The 22,500-nt window shown below is 37.2% G+C and overlaps 1 protein-coding gene across 1 annotated transcript in view; it reads right to left on the bottom strand.

Annotated features, from left to right (window-relative positions):
* Positions 1-22,500, bottom strand: part of cdh8 (cadherin 8) — a 126,637-nt gene that overhangs the window by 20,154 nt on the left and 83,983 nt on the right. Inside the window, exons 4-7 of the mRNA XM_058382401.1 lie at positions 14,986-15,105; positions 8,978-9,145; positions 8,702-8,889; positions 3,538-3,782 (exon numbers count right to left, since the gene is read on the bottom strand). Of these exons, the coding sequence (XP_058238384.1) occupies positions 3,538-3,782; positions 8,702-8,889; positions 8,978-9,145; positions 14,986-15,105 (721 nt within the window). The remainder of the gene's footprint in view (positions 1-3,537; positions 3,783-8,701; positions 8,890-8,977; positions 9,146-14,985; positions 15,106-22,500) is intronic.

The following is a 22,500-nucleotide window of genomic DNA, read 5'->3' as shown; positions in this document are numbered from 1 at the left end:
AGCCCTTAACTATCTACTGAACCCTTAAAGAACCACAGAAGAAGCCTTCAAAAAACACCTTCAAATTATTGTTCATTATTAATGCTGCTTCTCCTCAAAATCTACAACCTGTCAGAAGTCACTTTCACTTCTTGGTACTTGCTACACTTCCAAAGAAAAGAAAAACAAAGCTGAGTTTTCTTCAAGGGCTCTTCAAGGACCTTCTGAAAGGGTTCTGCTCTGTTGTGTTCCCAGAGGAGTGTGGATGTGAGGAGAGCAATCCAGGAAATGAAGCCATTTAAGAGGATTGGGGGAGAAGAAGGAGACTGAAGGAGGGATGAGTAGATGGTGAAGAAGGTGTAGATGATGAAGAAGGTGTATGATGATGTTCATATGGAAGCCATGGTACGACTTGAAGCGTTTATCAGTTTATCTTCTGCTTATGAACTCATTTACTGAAACTTTAATGATGTTAAATGCAGCTGTGAAATCGGGGCATTAAAGAAAATTACATGTGATATGAGAGAGAGATGAGTGCTGCATGTGGCATGTTGTTATTCTCTCTCTCTCTCTCTCTCTCTCTCTCTCTCTCTCGATTCAGGGCAGAAGGGGTAGAGAGAGAGGGAAGAGAGTGCGTCTGGCGGTTTGTGTCGTTTGCTTTTGTTATTAGGTCAGTTATTCCGCAGGGAGGGTCACAGATGCACGGTTTATTCCACACTGCTGCAGGCCTGCACATGTGAACATCACTAAATAAGCGAGGACGCGGTATTAAATCTGCGTCCGGTCGAATCGACACCAATCCTAACGAGCCAAATCACCTTGTGAACGTGAGGAAAGACACAAGGAGGACCTGGACTTTGGGTTTTTTATTTTATTTTTTTGTTTATTTTTAGATTTATTTATTTATTTATTTATTTATTTTCCTCCAGAGTGCATTTGACGTCTCCACGGCTTCCAGCAAAACAATGGACAGGAAAATGCAGCTCTGTTTCGACTGGCGTCTACCTGCAATGTCTTACGCTTCAGTGCATTAAGTATAGCTTTGGGCTTTTTGTGGAGATGGAGAAGAGAAAAAAGAAAAAAAAAGAGGGGAGGAAGAAGGTCATGAGCGTATGAGAGAGAAAACAAAACAAACCAAAAAAAGAGAGGAGAATCGAGATGGGGAGAAGAAAAAAAACGGAGAACGGAGAAGGAAGGAGAGACAAAGACGGAGAGAGATTGATTTGATTTGATTTGAAGGAGTACAAGGTAATCTATGCTGGAACCCGAGTGAAGGCGTAAAGATGTGTTAGTCTGCCACTTCTCTTTTTTCTGCTCTTCCATTTGCAAAGTGCCTTTTACCTTTAAATGACATTATCTGTGCCGGTAGTCGGGCGGGAAAGTGACTTTGCCACTTTATGCCTCAAAATTCACTTAAGGATCCGGCAGCCTCTGTGAAATATTGGAAAACATAATGTATTTCTCGATGCCGAAGTGGGCTTGATCAGGTTTTGCCAAACATAATTTACTTGATGGCCCCAGGATAGAAGTAATTCATCTTACAAATAAAAAAATCGCTGCACGGACACAATGGAACACGCCGGCACTCGGCAAATACGATCAGCGTCGTCGTCGAGAAAACATTTTCACGCAGGCGACGTAAGCGTGTGAGAGCTAGTTTAACACTGTCAAGATGCATGATGGGATTGTTTTTTTTTCTTCTTTTCTGTTGTTTGCGTTTTAATGGGGTGGGGGGGTGGGGGTGGTGGTATTGGCCCTATTTCTACTATGAATTTTTTTTTTTTTTACATAGGCATTTGTGCCCTTTAGCTGGAAAGTGTGTGTGTGTGTGTGACAAGACAAGAATAATAATAATAATAAAAAAAAAACCTCACATCAACCTGATATAACAGAAGCGTAAAGCTCATATGTTAAATTCCATTAATAAACATTTATGCTAATTTCTTTAATGATTTTATGAGAAAGAAAGCCTGTTGTTTGACTCTCTGAATTTATACAATTGGCCTTTTGAAAGATTTATAAGAGGAAAGATTTGTAGTTTTTAGTACTTTTTAACGCTTTCTAATGCTCGAGTGTCGCATACAGCAGTTAGATAAAGAAGACAAAAAATAAATAGATAAATAAATATTTAAATCACAGCTTGTGTTACAGAGAAACTATAAAACCACAAAGCGTAAATAGTCTCTATCATGAAGATGTCAAAAAACTTCTGTATCTCATTACCAAGCGCTGATACTGGAGACTCCTTTCATCAGCATTAAGTAGAAAAATTCACCATATCAACAAATATATATGTTTTTAATTCATATCACTATATTCATATCATCAGTATTTAAATTCATTTGATGGATTTTTATATTCTCACAATATTTTTTTCCTCTGTTCTGTCCAGAATTTTTATTTTATTTTATTTTATTTTATTTTTGAAACTCCATTTTTACCCTATTTTTATTTTGTCTTTATTTTTCTCACTGCAGGTCATACTGTGTATGATTGTGTATATGACAAATAAATTTTAATTTAAATTTTTTAAAATAAAATTCTGCATCCCTGTGAACATGTTGCTATGGAAACTTATTAAATGGAGCACAATAATAGAAAGATGATCAGCTCGTCCGGTCAACTAGACCGGAATTATCAGAATCCAGAATTCCAGGTGGCTGTGGAGTAAAAGTTCAGACACAGGGGATAAAGCTGGTGCCGTTCCGCCTCTTAGCTGTACGACTCGCTCGCATTTTCGCTCCCAGCGAGATAAAAGATGTTCCTGGTGTTATTACGTCGCCATTAACACCAAAATGAGAGCGCAGTACCAGCAGACAGATGTTTTCTACCATTAAAGTGCCTTCGTATAAGGACATGTCCGACTTCCCGCATCGGGATAAATTAAAAAACACAGCAATCATCAGGATGCACACTCTGGATGAACTCTGAGAGGGGAAAAAAACAGCCAATTTCTCTCCTTTTCCCAATTCCCAGTGTAATTACACAACCTGTTGAGTGTTGTCCCTGAAACATGGCAACTCACTGGAGAGTTAATGAAACGCTGCACTGGACACACTGAGAAATTACCCATATAACCTATAGGCAAGGTGCCCTTGTGATTTTTTTCATCCGTGAAGAAAAGCAGGAATTCACAATGTGCTCCGGAATTCCGCTGCCCTCTTCCCGATTCCTCCAAACCCTCATGGACCCTCATCTCCAGCATTCATGTTTAAAAACATTTGAAAGAATCCTGATTAAACTCCGAATACTGTATGCTGCTTTCATAAGCTGGAAGTTCTTTGTCTGGAATAATAACCAATTTTTGGACCAAAATCAAAAAGTCAAATGTCATGTCTGTCAAATTATTGCATGTAATTCCATTCATTTTGGAAAAAAAAAATAGGACACTGTCCAAAAAAACTATAAAAAAATGTACAAAATAAATGAACTATAAAAATAAATATAAATATGAATTATAATATTTTTATTGTATTTTTTTCTGGAGGTACATAAGATTGGATTGAGGATTTTGACTGAGGAAGTGATTGATGGATTAAATCAGCGGAGGTTCTTTACCTGACGAGGCTGCGTGTAGCGTCCTGGTCTCGGGCCGTAACGGTTCCAACGATGGTGTTAATGGCGGCGTTTTCATGCACCTCGAACACGTAAGTGGACTTTGTAAAGACGGGCGGCTCGTCCGCATCCTCTACGATAACTTTGATGGTGGTTTGGTCCATAAACGGAGCTCCTGTTGCTGAAGGCCGAATGTTGGTCGCCACCACCGTCAGGTTATAAAAGTTTTTACTCTCAAAGTCCAGAGCCTGAGAGAGAGAGAGAGAGAGAGAGAAATCTGTTTTCACTAATGAGTAGAGCAGCAGTGATGGATGGAAGCTCACGGGGTCTACAGGTCACGCTGATACACAGCATGAGGGACGACGCGGCCGCTAACGCAATAACGTAGAGCAACAAAAATGTTATTTAGCGGCAATAACAGCGTGCTCACCTGAAGCGTAGGAAGTGTTATTAATTTGTGCGGTGAGACGGCATCTGTTTGGGATTTAGATGAGCCCGCAAATAAGGTTAATCTAATGCAATCACAACAATCGCATTGCAAATTGTTAAGCAATCACCAAAAATATAATTTGTATGTTTGTGCTTGCTGGAAACAAAATTACGCCGGCCCACAAAACCATGACGTTAACGTGGTTAATGCCTTCTCTGAGGCAGCCAGCCAGTGGAGAAGGATCACCTAAAAGCAATTTGGTGATGATTTGCAATGATTATCAGATATACGCATGAATATTTGTCAATGTGATGAAAGGAGCAGAAGCTTCTTTTTATTTTTTTTATTTATTTATTTATTGTAATTTTTTTTACAGCCTCATCAGTATTCACAACATATAGAGATTTCACCTATATATATATATATATATATAAAAAGCACAATGAGGAGCTTTTATTTTCACTAAAACGTTCTACCTCACAGAGTCAGACGATTAGAAAAAAGATATGAAGTGCACACTGTCTCCTTTCACGAAAAATACTCGGTCAGTCAAAAAACCTTTGGCTCAGAAGCTAGAAGGTTATCCAGCTAACAAATCTGAATCACATTCCCATCGTTTATTCAGCTAAAAGAGCTTAAAGAGTCAAAGCATCCAGCATCAGCAACAGGAAAGGGGTGTGGCCTAAAGTTTAAAAGAATAGCTGCATATATAATTATATAGTTCCTGTATGATTCGTATAAATATAAACTTCTTAGCATCATAGACATCTAAACCTCAGACAGTTTCTCAGGGCTGATTTGTCCCTTTAATATTTTTATCTCTGTTTCTATTTCTGATATAATTATAATAATAATGATAATAATAATATGGAGGGAAATGAAGCCACTAATATCACTAGTTTGGTCCCTTCACCCATTTATAGCTAGGTGTAATGTTGTGGAACGGCTGGATGATTGTGTTAATTAGCGACGCTGAGCTGAGTGTTTAAAGTGCCATGCTGAGTTCTGGGCTCTGATTGGTCAGAAAATGTCAATTTATTTTCTATCACAGCTGACAGTTATTGTTTCTATAGCAACGGCACGTTCAAAGCGGACGCCGAGATCAGTAGGGATGTGTTTGAGTATATCGTGTATGGAAGGAGTCTCCAGTGTCAGAGCTTCGTATCAGTCAGAGGTCGAGGAGTTTACGGCTCTTTCTGGTTTTCTGTGTTATCTATAAGAGAGACGCTGGAGTAGGAAGTCTTTATATCTTCTAGAAGGAAAATACAAACAATAAACCCAAAGAATATCATTCTATACTTGTTAAAAAAGTAGCCGTGGTGTAAAAGGAAGTCTCAGGAAGTGGCGGATAAATGATTAGCTCTAGGCAGGTGAGAGAAACTCCGCCCGGTGTTTTGTAAAGAAGAGCCGTGAAAGCCCTCCGGCTCTTATCCGTCCTGCCCTCCAGTGAAAAACGGTTTGTTGACCAAAACCGAGCCGGGGTAAAATATGCGCACTCTGCGACACAGCTTCTTTTTTCCTTTCTTCATACCTCTGAAAGTGATGACTAAGAGACGCATTATTGTATTTCCGACATCAGGAAGGTGCTTGATCGTGCAGTTTAGCACATTTTCAGAGCGTTTCAACGAGCCCTTGTGCTCCGTGCCACTATTCCATCTGGGGAGAGTAGCATCACGGCCTGCTATTCTTCAGTAATAATACATGTGCACACAGAGTCAGCCGTACTCCTGGTGCATTATTTCATTACGCCTTCGACGAGGGGGCTAAATACGGCTGTCACTTGACCCACATCGCTCCACACAACCACCGCTTGCTTTTTTTGTATCTGTTTTTTTTTATTTTTTTACCTCTGGATGATGCTGAAGTGTCTGGAGTGTGTGAAAGTGTGTGGAGGCTGTACTCTGCGCTCGAATCCTGAAGCACATGTACGACATTTTGTTCTTCAGCACATAAGTTGGAGTGCGTGACTGGATCAGCCTGAAGGGGGCATGAGATTGAAGCTCACGGATCTCAAACGGCAAAAAAAGCGTGACGGGTAACGAGTTCCACTCCGAATTTTAAGTGGCGCTATGTCTTTTTTTTAGTGGCCTCCACTATGAGTGTGTGTGTGTGTGTGTGTGTGAGTGTGTGTGTGATTAATAAAGTCTTTTTCTTTTTTGTCTTCATGTGTGTGGGCTAATCTGTAATTACGATCAAAAGGGGGTGGGGCCAACATGCTTCCAGTTTGGGGGCGGGGCTAATTTAGTCTAGAAAATATGTAAATGAAGCTCAAATCCTTACAGCTCGCCTTTGTAAACTATAAAGTATAATTTTGAGTTAAATCACTAAACGTTGACTTGATGACAATCAGTAGGATTCATAAGTGGAACATTTTTTTCCACCATTTTTTTTACGTTGATGTTTTGCGACTAAATCTTAAAGTTTAGAGTTAGAGACAATCCCTGTCCATTGGGCTAAAACCCAAACATGAGGATTGAATGCTTCGTAATCTGAGATATTTCGTTTTTTTTCATTTTATAATTATTTTTTTACATCAAACTTCTAGGATGCAGAGATTAATTTTTCCTTCTTTTTTATCCTTTATGATTTCCCGCAGTCAGACCCGCCGCAGTGACGGAGCAAACGGACGTGTTCACAGAAGAAGCAGAAGCTAAACAGGGATGAAAACATGAAGTGGTGTTTCTCCGCTCGTCTCTTCTGAACTCCACGTGAGTCTGTAGGTGAGGAGGATGTTGTTTGTCTCGCTCTCACAAGGTGCCATCCATCATGCGATTAGTGATGCGAGCGACAGCTTCCTAGCCGAGAGCAGTGGCACGGAGACTAACAGCAAAATTTTCTTTCGAAATGTCACACAAATGAGCCGCTGTCTTTCTCTCCATCTTTTCCTGCTGACCTCTGAGTACAGGCTAACAGCACGGTGCTCCCAAACCCCGCGTTCCGATTGGAGGGACAGCATAGATTAGGTTTCTATAACATCATCTCTGACCGTAACACGGATTATATTCATCTGCTTGTTCTGAGCAGTTTTGTGGACGTTACTTCACAGGAAATATAAACGTAAATGAACAAACAGATATAAATTGTTTATCATTTTTGATTCATTGCTGTGGTATAACAGAAATAAAGCACAGAGAGGAAGCGCAATGACAGTAGTAATAACTTCACTTCCTGTTGTTGATTATTTTACTATAACAGCACGACCTTGAGGGCTTTACTCCTGTCCACTCCACAGACATTTTATTAATTGATAATTATAGAGTGTGCTATAGAATTTCAGTGCATTCAGAAGAAGAACAAGAAAATGAAAGATTACAAAATCAAAATGAACTTGGATTAGAAATATGTGTAGAAATAGAAAGAAAGAAAGAAAGAAAGAAAGAAAGAAAGAAAGAAAGAAAGAAAGAAAGAAAGAAAGAAAGAAGAAAGAAAGAATGAACAAACGAAAGAAAGAAAGAACGAAAGAACGAAAGAAAGAAATTGAAAATGTCGTATGTGGAGAGGAATTATAATATTTATTTATTTATTTGTCTGATTATTTATTTATTTATTTATTTATTTATTTGTTTGTTTGTTTGTTTGTTTGTTTGTTTGTTTGCTTGCTTTCCGCTCCACACTGCAGAGTTTAGCTTGTATTTTTGCGTTCAGGTTTTAAATAACGTGAGGTTGTGCATATGGAAATGCCGAGGGCCTCGCTGCGGATTAGAGGACGATGAAGTGCGCTTATCTCTCAAGGACATCTCCTTTCCCAGTGCTGTCTCTGTCTATAATTTGTGAGAGAGTAACATGACTAAAACATGCGGCGGTTTATTAGACACGGCGTCTGCTCTTTGATATTCAAGCAAACAGAATATGGAGATTATGTGCATATTAAATGCGAAGGCTGTTTGCGCGAGAGTATTCCCCAACACAAATAGTGCGCATGCTGGAGAATATCAGATGACGACTGATATGCTTTTGTTACACAAAGACACTTTATTAGAAATTTCTGAAGGTGTATTTCTGGAATAAAATCATTTGCATGGAGTGAGCTCCAGTGGAGTGATGAGAGGAGTTCTGGACTAAAATAGAGAACTAAGAAAGGACAAACGCTGGACATTTAAAGGACATCACTGCCAGACGGCGGAGAATGGAGAAGGGAGGTCTAAGGGCACTGGTTGAAGTGGAATAAACATTTTACATGAATATCAAATACAATTTTATCAAATCTTTCATGGAATTTTCAGCAAGAAACCTTGGGATTGAAATTGGAAACAATTCTTTGTCATTTTTAAAAATTTTATTTATTTATTTATTTATTTATTTATTTATTTGTTTATTTGTTTGTTTGTTTGTTTGTTTGTCTGTTTGTTTATTTAACAAAATAATCATTGCAGCTCCAATCTGGAATACAACAAAACATAGTTACAAAGCTAAAAACTTTAGCTCTGACACTGGAGACTCCTTCTGTAACTTCTGTAAAATATTTCTCAGTGTGTTCCACTTGTTTATGTGGAGTAGATACTGTACAAATCAGTATGAGCTGTTGCTATGGAAACAACATCTTCTGACCAATTAGATTCAAGAGTTTGATCAGTTTTGTTTAAGTACATCTATAGGCATGTGTAGTTATATTTATTTATTTAACACATGTGTGTAGCTATATTATAATTTATTTATTTATTTTAACACATGTCACACTTTAAATGTTTTTCCTGGAATGTTTCTGTGTTTTATTCTGAGGAATGAAATAATTCCCACCTTCTTCAGAGTGAGGATTCCGTCCTGAGTCTGCGGGTCAGTCACAATCTCAAACACGTCCTTCTCGTCTCCTGCTATGATGTTGTAGGTGGATTTAGCGTTTTCTCCGATGTCTCGGTCGTTGGCTTTCACTCGTCCACTGGGTTTCCCGATGCCGAGGTCTTCGGAGATGGTGAACTCGTACGATCCTACGACACAGACACACGATATTCAATACGAAGCGGACGATTGTGTTTATTTATGGACTTTACTGAACATCAGAGTGGGAGTTTAAACCTTTGGAGAACTTGGGCGGGTTATCGTTAATGTCCGTCAGCGTTACGGTGACTGTGGTGGTCCCCGATAATCCTCCCATGTGACCACCCATGTCTTTAGCCTGAATGACCACCAGATAATCCTCCCTCATCTCTCGGTCCATCCCGGCCAGGGCCACTTTAATGATTGCTGGAATCAGAAACAAAGAAAAAAAGATGGAATTAAATGATTAGCATTCACGTCCTTTAAAGCTATTAATCTCATTTCAACTCAAACGTAGCCTCAGCAGGTCCTCTTGTTATTAGAGCATAAGTTTTTGCACCCTGTCAGCGTTCTTTATTGATTTTTCGCTATAAGTTACACTTCGGTTTGATCAATACCATAGCCCGCTGGCAAGCTACGCTGAACTAGCGAGTTAGCTTAATAATATAAAAGCAAGAAGAAGTGTGTACTTTTGTTTATCTATATGAATCTATTTAATTCAAATGATTTTGGTTTGTGTGAAATTCAGGACGGTGTTTTAATTCTACTTTATTATATGAACAGTTATGCTTTTCTTTCTTTCTTTCTTTCTTTCTTTCTTTCTTTCTTTCTTTCTTTCTTTCTTTCTTTCTTTCTTTCTTTCTTTCTTTCTTTCTTTCTTTCTTTCTACTAGCTTTCTCCCTGTAGTTTGAATTTTGTCAAATATTGCAGTGACCACAGCGTTAACTACATGTCTTAACCACTAAAACCCCCCATTTCCCCTTTATTATGCAAAAACTCTTGCTTTTATTTTCCCAGTTCTGGCACATCTGGCAACACTGATGTCCTTCCTTCCTTCCTTCCTTCCTTCCTATGTTTTTCCTTGCCTTCTTCTCTATACAGCTCTGACACTGGAGACTCCTTGCATACATGATACACAAACACAATCCTCGTTAAATAAAAGTTCACCATGTCGACTATTAAAGTCATTTTTTAATCCCTTTTCATAACTGTTATATTCTATAGTGTATATAGTTGCTATAGTAACACTAAGTACATTAACATAAAGCTGTACTACTATCAGAGCTGCTGCTCAAGGAAACTAATGAACATCTTCTGACCAATCACAATCCAGAGATGACTAAAAAAAAGAAAAAGAAAAAAGAGGAACAATTAGAGAAGAAATAAATAAATGAGTACCATGACCTTCAGTGGATTTAGGTCTTAAACTGCAGGTTTTCTTGCAGCCAGAAACAGAAGATTGCATCAGCTTTTAATAAATAATAAAATACAAACAATCAGTAATGACCCAGTTGAATTATTCCAGCTGATTTGCAGGCTGTGCTTTATAAATGATCCAGTTCACTTTAAACCTGCACATATCGCATCATGAATGTGAGGAGGAATTACCCAGAAACCCTGCAGATCATCTGGCTAGAAACTTGTTAGTGGAAGCAAAAAAAAAAAAGAGGACAAGCAAGGAGGGAAAAATGGACTAAAAGGAAATCATTGAGATAATTGGCCGACTGGGTCAATCCTATTTTGAAAGGTATACAGAGCAGATAGACATTGATTCCTTCTTCTGCTCTGGAGGCTTCAGTCGGGATTTGGACTGGGTAAGAGAACGTTAATGGCAGGAGCGGATCGTTAGCCTCTAATTCAGAGGGAACTTTCTCACGTTTTCATTTTTCAAGGCAATATCCGGTCCTTTCTACGATTAGAGCTGGAAACTAGACTGCAGATTAGCTTCAGATCAACACCACCACTGAACAGCAAACTGCAGAAAGTTCACTGAAATAGAAAAGAAAACTTTTATCCCACATAAACACTACACACTCATTTAAAACCACGGAAATGAAACATGGCAAATATTATATTACTGAGATTAATTAATTCTGTAATTTCTGCACTGTTTTTATGGCTGTGTACTTTTTTTATCCTGACATTTACTTATTTTAATTATAGTTTGTATTTTTTAATAATGTAATATTATTTATTTATTTATTTACTTGTTTATTTATTTATTTATTGACATACTGTTTTGAGAAAAAAGAAAAAAAACGATATGATTTTATATGTGATAAAATCAAATGAATCTATCTATCTATCTATCTATCTATCTATCTATCTATCTATCTATCTATCTATCTATCTATCTGTGTAAAATCTTTGTTTGTTTTTTAATATATAAAATAGAGTATTTATTTATTTATTTATTTATTTATTTATTTATTTATTTATTTATTTATTTCTTTATTTATTTATTTATTTATGTTGGCATATCATTATTATTTGATTATTTTGATTGTGAACATTTTTATTACATTTTTTATTGTTTATTTATTTGCTTATTTTTATTTTCCTTATTTTTATTTGTCCAATGGATGTGGTTGAAGGTTAAAACCACCCAAATTATAGGAAAAATACACCCAGCTGTGAGAGTCATCTGAACATCTGGAACATATGGAAATGCTCTTTTCTTTCTTTCTTTCTTTCTTTCTTTCTTTCTTTCTTTCTTTCTTTCTTTCTTTCTTTCTTTCTTTCTTTCTACTAGCTGAGCTACATAACTGTGTAGCTTGAGTTTTATCAAATCTTGCAGTTACCACAACCTTAAAAACATGCCATAACCACTAAAATCCCCCATTTTTCCCTTCAAACCCCAGACATTAAGTGTTTGTAATGCAGTGTGGTGAGTCACAGCAGTCTGGTGTGTGATAGCAGAGAGGAATAAAGCGCATCCTGAGCTGTATGTAATCCATTCAGACAAGAAGAGGACCTGTAGCATCATCACATGAAAAGAAAGCTGGCTAGATCCGAGCAGATTTTGGAAAAGACACCTTTGATCTTTTTTTTGCTTTCCTCCTTCCTTTCAAAGTCCTATAGCTTTCAAGCATGAAAAAAAACCCCTTCAGAGCAATAGGTATTATTTGCCGGTGCGTGTCCACTTTATTTCTTCACTTCATGCTTTGAAATGAAAAACGAGAAAACAAGGAAACAACTTCTTCATTTATTTGGGTTCTTTTTGATTTTTTTTTTTTTAGACACAGTTAGAGATTTTTTTTAGAGAGAGAGAAATATTATTATTATTTTTTAACTTATTAAATTTTTCTTAAATTATTTATACCATTTAGAAACCAAACATAATAAATAATAAACAGAATAACACACTGATCTCTAGTTCTCTGGAAATTCATTTATTTATTTATTTAGTTAGTTTAATTAAAAAATATCTCAGGTATTTAAAATATTCTTAAGCTGCAGCACTTTTTTTCCACAGATTTTTTCACCTGTCATGTCATCCTCCTTTCTTTCCTTTCACCGCCTTTCTGTTTTTAAACACATAAAGCACCTATTAGCATTATAACAATCGTTAACACTTTTTGACGTAACAGAGTTTGTGTCTGTTTGGTGGTGTGTTTAGCAGTGAATTCATTTGTAGTGATTAATGAATCTTGTGACACTCAGGGTTTTAAAAAACCCTTTTTCTTTCTTTTTTCTCCTGGGCCAAATGGGTTTAAATGTTATCATTATGGTAGTTGTAGTAGAAGTTGGTTTACTATAAAAAATATATATATATATATTTTTTATATAATTGTTTTATTTCCTATTATCTTGCTCTCCAGCAGCTAAACACAGGGTCATGATACTCTGTGAACAGAAACCCAACAGCGTCCCGTATAAACCTATAACAGAACTGGAGAGAACAAAAAATTCATTTCTTTATACCGATAGAAAATGCCCAATAAATCGATTTCTATTCCTTGGGCAGAGTGAATCAGCAGTGTGCTGTGAGGAAGAGTTTATCTTTTTTCATAAAGTTTATGGTTTTAAATATTTGTTTTGTGTAAAATTTCCAAATGGAAACCTCAGAGGATGATTTTAAAAAATAAAATCAGTTTTTTTCTGAACTAAAGACCCAGATTAAGTCTTGAAGCAATTTGTTTTAATTTATTTCTGTTGATGTGGAATTGTGTATTTTTTTTTTATTTTTTATTTGTTTATCTATTCCATTTCCTCTGGTTGTTTCTCACAGTTCAAATCTTTCACACTGGAGCAGAAACCCAGCAAACATGAAATCAGCCGAGGGAACAGACGGACTAAATGGACCCCCTGCAGAGACGTGCCATTCCGGGCATCTGTTAGGTCACTATGACAAAGTCAGACCGCAAGATTTCAACCTTTATTAAGACGTGAAAATGCAGGCTGCAGGTCAGAGAGGGGGAGTGGGAGGAAAACGTTTTTGGAGAGACACTCAGGGAGGGACACGTCAGCAGGGACATGTCAGCAGGGCCGGCGATGAGCGTGAGGTCTGAAACGGACAAATACTGGGAGCAAAAATCGCAAAATCTGAATAATACACATAGAGTTACCTTGATACGAAGGCAAACATTTACGAGTACGCCTTTGCTTTAATTACATTTGTACTTTTAAGTATAAAAAAGGGGGAGGAGTCAGTGCAAATACAACATTAAATACATCACCTACAAATGTACTGAAGCTGAAAATCACAATCCGACACTGGAGACTCCTTCCATACCTGACAGAAATCTTCACCATGACAACGATTACATCTTTACACCCGCTTATGTCCCTGTGTATGAGCTGTTGCTATAGAAACGATAACCTGTTCTAGAAAATGCATTATCAGTCGTCTGTTTAGCGAGAATGTTAATTAAAATCTGACCGATCGGACTCCAGAGCCAATAACGAGGTTAACGAGTATAATGATGGATAATGATGTTGAATTTAGTGGAATTAACTTTCACAGGATTTGTTACAGGCAGAGGCACGAAAATTGCACCATCTTTAAACAAATTTACAACTAAACCAGCCGACCAATCAGAATCCAGAATTCATCAGTGAATAACGAATATTTAATTACAATTTACTGCAGATTTCTTTATCTTTCTATAAAACTAAACAACAACAATGTTGGAATGTAAAATAAATAAATAAATAAATAAATAAATAAATAAATAAATAAGGTTCTTCTTCTATAGCCTAATGTTTAATTGTTTAATTATGAAAATTCGTTTCCCAATCATCATCACAGACTGGAAAAGCTACAAACATTCATTTCCATATAGACATTTGTCCTTTTTTTCCCCCTTCTTCTTCTTTCTTTCTTCACTAACAATTAAGCAGCCGCGATCAGCCGGAGCGTGATGATGTTTACTTATTCATCGTCCGCATCTCATTTCCTGCGTAGTGCTGAAAGTGTCAAATGGATCCTAATGGTTGTTTTCCCTTTACCTTTTACTTTTCATTAACATTCATTAAAACATCTGGCTCACTCGAATGAGCCATCTGCATGCGCTCGCTAATCACACAAACACACGACTTCCCTCCCTCGGCTGCTCGCATTCACACTCCGACAGGAAGTTTTACAAAATAATAAAAAAATAAATAAATAAACCTAGCGCTGATGTGATGATGTGTACGAAATGTGGAGAAAATAAATAAATACAACGATGTAGATTTAGCGATTAAACACAATCTGGATGGACGCAGGCCTTGTTTATTTTCTGTCAAGTTTCTAAATGACGCCTTGTCGTTCCCGCATTTCCATCTCATTGCTTATTAATTTCATTTCACAATTATTTAATCACGTCGCTCACAGACTCTGTTAACAAGTCAGCTGAAAATGCAATTAGAATAATAAAAAAAATTCAAAAAGGAATGCGACAAAAAATAAAGTGAAGGTTGAAATGAAGCAGGCTGCAGATGGAAGCTCTGGCTAATCAAGCGTGAAGCTCTTGTCTTCACACCTCATTTCAGTTTTACCTCCTTTTTTTTATTTACTCGTAAGATTTTTTTTGGGTTTTTTTTGCCCTTCAGATCAAACAATGACCGAACACAAGAGAATAAACAGCGTCCACATATGGAGCATTATCATTAACAAGCCTCATTATCTGAGAGGAAAAAAAATCCTGATCAGATTAAAATCAGATAATTACAGTAAATTTCCATAAGGCATTCATGACCATCTGGACTTTGTTGAGAATCGTGTGAAATAATAAAAAGAAAAGAAAAAAAAAGAGAAAAAAAGAAAAAAGCAGCCCACTCACCGGAGTTTTGATCAATGGAGAAATACGGCTGTCCTTCCAGGATGCTGTAGACCAGTTTGGCGCTGTTTCCATAAACCGGATCGTCAGCGTCCGTGGCTGTGACCCGCGTCACCGAGGTTCCTGCAATTAAACACCAGAGGAAAAAAAAATAAAACTCAACACTGAAACTCTGCTGAATTTATTAACTTCGTTCTGTTCGCGTAGAAATAAACTGGATTTCTGATTTATGGAAATGACCGTTATAACGATCGCATAATTATTTAAGCTCATCGTGAGGAAATGTTAAATTCCGTTGGTCCCCTTTTTAAAAATTCATGTTCGTCTGGATAAACATGTGCAGCTGGGAAACAGGAAAGTTGCAAGAAGTCACAAATACAAATAAAAACACAAACTAGAAAAACAAACAAAAAATGAAAGAGCCAACCAAACAAACTAACTAACTAAACAAACAACTAAAACAGAACAACCAACCAAATAACTAACTAACTAACTAAATAACTAACTAACTAACAAAATAAACAACTAAAACAGAACAACCAACCAAATAACTAACTAACTAACTAAATAAACAACTAAAACAGAACGAACAAACAAGCAACAAACCAACCAAACTAAAGAATGAACGAATGAACGAACGAAGTAAACAACTAAAACAGAACAACAAACAATCAACATACCAACAAAACAAACTAACTAACAAATTAAACAAACAACTAAAACAGAGCAAACAAACAAACAAACAAACAAAAAAACAAGCCAAAAACCAAACCAAACAAACCAAATAAACAACTAAAACAGAACAACCAACCAACCAAGAAAGAAAGAAAGAAAGAAAGAAAGAAACATACAGAAATCAGAAACAAATACAGCAAACAGAGCAGCCAAACAAAAATAACTAAAAATCAGCAAACAATTAAACAGAACATCCAAACAAATAAACAAACAAGCAAACCAACCAAACAAAACAACCAACTAAATAACCAAAAAGGACAAGACAACAAACAAAAAACAACTATAAACAAATGAATGTAAACAGAACGGCTAACAAAACATACAGAACCAACAGAAAGAAAGAAACAAAACAAAACAAAACAAACAACCGAACAACAATCTGAACAATCTAAAATCAAAAGCAAAAATAAATAAACATATGGGGACCTGAGACTGAAGCAAAACCTGGTGAAGATTAATAAATAGAGTTTTTAAAGAAAAAAGGAAAAGCAGAAAGTAAATAAAATAAATAAATAAATAAATGAAAGATGTGATTAAAAGGAACTCTGTTTCAACAAAACAAACAAACAAACAGAAGCACACACACACACACACACACACACACACACACGCCATCCTGTGATGTGTTCTTTATTAATACTCGGGATAAAAGAAGTGTGTGTGTGAGTGTGTGTGTGTGAGTGTGTGTGAGCTGGTGTGGTGAGCTAATGCTAATGCTAATGCGCAGCGTGGCGGTGCAGATGGTGCTGTAATTGTTTGTAAAGAAGGTTCTGACAGCTCGGCTAACCGCCTGCTCAGCGGCCAGGACTGACTGAAAGCCACAGGTTCTTCAAGCTGAAACATCAGCGTAGCTACTGCAGGGAAAATCTCCTGCCGTGTGTGTGTATGTGTGTGTATGTGTGTGTGTGTGTGTGTGTGTGTACACTTTGTCTTTCTCTGAAGTTCCTCAGTGTGTTCTGCATTATTTACTCACTTCCTCAACACACTCGAGTGTTTTATTCCTCTTTATCCAAAACGTTTTATCTCTTTATGGCTACATTTCACACCAATGAAGCGATTCTCTTACATTATAGCAGCTACAAACACTCCTTCCCTCACCAGCGCCTCCTTATTCTCTCTCTCAAACATCTCCAGACTCTTCCTCTGACACTGGAGACTCCTTCCTTAAACGTTACATAAACACATTTCAGAATTCATACACACAACTTCATCCTGTTAAGGAACCATCCATCACTTCCTCCTGCACTTCCTGTCGGAATAACAAACAGAGGAAATATGGGATCATGCTATTGTATGGGAATTTTTTCCAAACTCTTAATCTAGAATTAGGTTGATTTAATTTTGTTTTTTTTTTTTTTGTTTTCACAGTTCAAGAAAGGTTCGTTAGTAAACCTGTCAGAATCCTGAAGGTTGTAATTGGAGCGATTTAATTAATCTTGGAAAGCACTCGGATTGGTCGTGTTTTTTCAGTAAAAATAAGATGCTAATGCTAGATCACAAATGCTAGACGTCTGCCGAGTCAGATCATGAGTTAGCATAGGAAATGTGATGGAATATACATCGTTAGCTCTACAGGAGGAAGTTTGGGATCTACAGAACCTTCTCAGAGAGTGGAAATGTCAGGATTTATCCCTCAGATGTCCTTGATATCATTTTCATTTAAACATTAAAGTGTATTTTTTTTCTTTCACTCCACTTCTGTCATGTTGCTCGAGCAGAATCATGGACAATTCTCCATTCCAGCATGTCCTCTAGCTCGAACCTTCTCCAGCAGGAACACTGTGGTGTGTATGAAGGGTTCATGACGTTTATAAAGTCTGAAACATCCCTCAGCTTTTTAACCGTCACTTAAATTCAGAATCTCTCTGAGTATCTGAATAAAACTTTTATCTCGTCTTTAATTTCTTTCTCGTCATCATCATCATCAGGGCGTGATTTCAGAACCCCGCCGCTGACAGATCCAGCCAGAGACGATTAAAGTTGCAGGAGAATCGGGCAATTCTCTATAAATATCGCTCAAGGGCGAGCTAATCTGGCCTGATTTGAAGCCAGGCCAATGAAAGACTTCTCTAATCCCTCATTCTTTTTTTCTTTTCTTTTTTTTCTTTTTTATCAGAGGAATAGAAGAGAATTTCACTCCGGTGTTTGAGTGAAGACTTATTTCACGGCTCACTGACTCCACAGTTTTACAGAATAGTCATCTCTCTCTCTCTCTCTCTCTCTTTTTTTTCTTCAACATCATAGCAATGTGTTCAATATCTTCTGCATAGTTACGTGTGTCACTTTAGCACCAGTGCTAGCAATTAGCACGGTAACCTGATGTCGGCTAGCTGTGAAACTGGACTAGCGCAATATTAACAAAATATTGGATTCTCAGTTTCATACCAAGGTAAAGAGAAATAACGATAAACTGTTCGTGAATAATAACCAAGAACAATGTTTTATTTGTGTCTAATTAGTATGTTTTTGACAGATATACAATACCTGGACAGGCCAAGCCCACAAGACAGTATTAGCCTATCATGTCGTGTAAATGAAATGAGTTGTGAAAGCAGGAAGTGTTCAGTATCGTCATGGTGATACATCTAGCACGCTTCCCCAATACAATTACCTCTCACTCATCATTTTATCTCTTCTTTTTTTTATTTTATTTCCACAACCAATCAGCTAAAACCCCCACCCCCACCCACACCCACATCAACAATCCAGAGTGCCGACAGCCGTCCTTTAGGTCTCAGGAAATCAGTAGGTATTTATTAAGTCGCGCGCCCGTGAGGCAGCGTCAGAGCGAGCGAGGAAGCGGTAAATAAAAGCAAATGCTCTCGTGTGAGAATGTGACAGAAAGCACTGCTTTTACGTTCACGTGAATCAGACAGCGGACGAACGGCAAGCGCCGGAGCAAGTCCTGAGGGAGTGTGTGTTCTCAGATGAGCTGTGAAAGGTGTTTGACTTAGTGATAAGAAACATCGACCGAGCATGAGCAGCATACACACACACACACACACACAGAAATCCCGTCACATGTCCCAATCACTGGATAAAGAAGAATCGGTGTATTCGTTAGTGTCCTCCTGTAACAAGCGCTCTGAACGCACACAGGTAAGCCCAGGTCCTTGTTTGGATTGTTGACCGAATTTCAGACACACACACACACACACGTCTCTGAGGGCCACTTCAGGCTCTCTCTGGCTGAAATAATTGGGTTGCAATAATAAAGCAGGGTTTGAAGTCAGAGTGCAACGATGCTGCTGCTTTTTTTCTCGTTTATTCATTTCTCTCGCTCGGGTTTGAAGTCGAGACGCCGAGCTCGCTATTCATCATCTCTCTACACTTTTCTGGACTTTTCTATTATCCTGTCATTCTGTAAAAAAAAAAAAAAACGAGTGAAAAGAGCAAAAGGAGAGAAAAGAACGCAGGTTCGTTGGGGAGTAAACAAGAGCAAAGTGCTGCAGTTGTGTCAGAGGAATTATCACCTTCTGACTGCAGAAAAAATCTCACATCCACCTTTAATTCTATCTATCTATCTATCTATCTATCTATCTATCTATCTATCTATCTATCTATCTATCTATTTATTTATTTATTTATATGAAGTTTTGATTTAAGACAAATAATAATGAAATATCTCCATTTTTTATTTGTTTATTTGTTGATATTTACTTATGTATTACTTAATGAGTAAATGAGTAATTAATTAATTAATTAATTAATTAATTAATTAATTTATTTATTTATTTATTGCATGCCCATAAATAAATAAATCAATCAATAAATAAATAAATAAATAAATAGCTACATGATCTAAAACTAGTCAGCATTAAGAGAGAAAAAAACAAATTTATTTTTGCTTAAATGCACAACCTTCTTTAACAATTTGTGTGATTTAAATGTTACAGTTCTAATTTAAAAATAAATAAAGTAATTAAAGAATTAATGATTTCATTAAAAATAAATAAAAGAGGTCGTCTGCACTTACAGCATAAAGAATGAAAGTAACAACTCTAAAGTAATATGAAAATAAAATAAAAAACTATAGTCTCATCACCTGGTCATTAAAGGGTTACATTTATTTTCTCACTTATTGATGCATGATAGCAGAGTGATAATAAAGAAACTTCAGCAGCTCTTCAGCTCTTCATGAAGATCACGTTGTGTAATTCCAAGGCAGCGATGTGGATGGTGTGATTGGAGTGAATTATCACCACAGTAAGAACTTTATTATTTGAGTGAGTAATTGTGATTCTGAAGGCACTCAGTGCTCAGTTAAGGGAATATTAGCAGACTGGAGACTGATTTAAAGATCGTTCTCCAGCTCGGAGGTTCTGCTATCCATCTAATTGGTCTGCTCATTTGAGAAATATAGTTTTACTCCGTGTTACTTATATAATTGGATCACAGCTTGGGTCTGATGAGATGATCCTGTGGTACGTACAGGAAATGCTGCTTTTACAGGTACAAATGTCCACTGAGTGACCACAAAGCCTGACCCTCAGGACGTTTTAGAGGAATTCTCCTTCCAGAATTTGACCAATCAGGAACATCAGTAGATATTTCACCTGCTAGGCAGCTAAAGGAAGAGGTTCTCGGGGGAATCTCTAGAAATTTTGATGACAGTTCCAAAGAACACGTCCCTTACTTTTGGGACTTTTGGGAATCGTGCATTTTTCTAGTTTCTAATCAATTGCTACTCAGTGAGCTCAGAGTTATTGCAACATCACAGCGGATGAAGTGCTGGAGATTTAACTCAATATTACTGCCATGTTATTGTAACTCTTCATGCATAAATTATAAAACATATCCTGTATCCATATTATACAACATATTTAAGATGGTTTTATTGCAACATTTTTACTGCATTTTTTTTATTGCAAAATTATTACTGTTTTTTTTTTATTATTTTATTTATTTATTTATTTCATTTTAATGTAAAAAATGAAGACAAAAGACATCAGATGAGTGAAATGCAGGAAAAATCATCATCACTAATAATAGTCATGAGATTCCAGGTTGTCTGTTCATTCATTTATATGTTTGTTTTTCAGAAAATACAATTTTTAACATACAGCAATAAATAAAAACAAAATTAAGCTTTAGGCCTATAAGTTATATGAGTCCTTCTTAACTAAATAAATCAAAAGTGTAGTAAAATTTGGGGAAAATACATTAAAGGATTCACAAAGAATCCATTGGTTGTCTTTTTATTTATTAATGTAACTCTTGTATGGTTGTTCGGGTCAAATTGACCTGTTTTATATTTTTTAAATTTATTATTAAGTGTTTTGCATTTGTTGTAAATCATCCACATTTACAGATCTGTATTTCAGAGCCAGTGTACACGTCACCTGTAAAAGATAAATCAGTTCAAATGAATAAATCTGAATTAAAACCATGTTCCTTTTCAGGCTTTTCTAGATTTATGCCACCAAGGTCTTTATTATTGTTTATTTTGTTACACAAATTATAACTTTATCAGAGAAAAAGACGCTTTCATTGTTAAATGCGATCTAGTAATTGCAAACATGAAATGTTAGGTATATTGGTATATTGTTTGGAATTGAGATAAAGACAATATTTGTGAAAGGATTTTATTTGTTTGTTTATTTATGCTTTTAAAATGCCAATAATGCCCTGGGTCAGTTTGACCTGAACAGAACCAAAGGGTCCAAACAGTGACCATAACATGAGGGTTAAAAATGAATAAAGTGGTTAATTAGTAATAAAGCAACAAATTGGTGTTTAGGTTTAGAGCGATAATGTTTAAACAGAAATAAACAGAATGTTGTGTATCTGTGACCGTGGGCCTGATGAGGAACACTTTGATGAAGAGAAACCAGGACAGCGGTGTATAAAACCTCACCATGGTGACTGACGGGAGTTTGGCCAGCGTACATGAAACCGTCATGGAAGAGGTTTTATTTCTTACCTTAAATAATTAAACTGAATTCTGAATATCTTCACCATTCCTACTGTCTGGCATGAACCCAGACTCCCTGAACGTGTTGCACTTTATTTATCCTATAATTAACTCCTGGCTGCGGCAGTGATGTCGCTCGTGCACACGCTCGGGTTTGTTATCGAATCCAGACTCTGGTTTTTCTATGATAGAAACCGAGAAAAAAGGAAATCAGCCGCCCGCAGTGAGAGATCTATACGTTCTCAGCCAAAGCGAGGCAAGCCGAACTGACCCGCTCGATTGGACGGCGGCGCCGAGAGACACATTCACCACCATGAAGGCTGTCATCACAAAACCATCAGCCGTCCAAAAATTGCAGGCTGATCCATCCAGCGGGGATAATAGGCTGAGCTGAGGATCATCAACGCTGCCACACTAACCACCTCAAAGCGTCCACTAGAGCACCGGGTTCTCTTGGAAACCTGCCTGCTCTCAGAGAAATATACGCCCTGGGCAGCCAAGCTCGTTTTGCACCGGCCGCTGAAGGACGTTTACGGCACTCGCTAAGAGCTGTGAGCGCTGCCAGGGGTCGAGGTGGAAACCTTCCTTTCCTCGGCTGTCATGCGCGAGGTGTAATTTTCTCATTCCGCTATGATGTAGAGCCGGCACTGTAATTGAAAAGGGTGGTTCCTGCATGCTGTTTATCACAGGACATGAGCATCAACAAGAGAAGTGAAGATCCTGCTCATAAATAACAATAAGCTTCTCCTTCAGCTAACTCATCTCCAGATACCTCCAAAAACCTCCCGCTAATTCACCCTCACACTAACCCTCAGGGCCCAGAAGAACCGGGACGAGGAACAGGATCCGATACCTCCAAAATCTCCCAT

The sequence above is a fragment of the Hemibagrus wyckioides genome, linkage group LG27 (genome assembly GCF_019097595.1).
Source record: "Hemibagrus wyckioides isolate EC202008001 linkage group LG27, SWU_Hwy_1.0, whole genome shotgun sequence".
In the NCBI taxonomy this organism is placed as follows: Eukaryota; Metazoa; Chordata; class Actinopteri; order Siluriformes; family Bagridae; genus Hemibagrus; species Hemibagrus wyckioides.
This window is presented reverse-complemented; position numbering and strand designations above follow the sequence as displayed.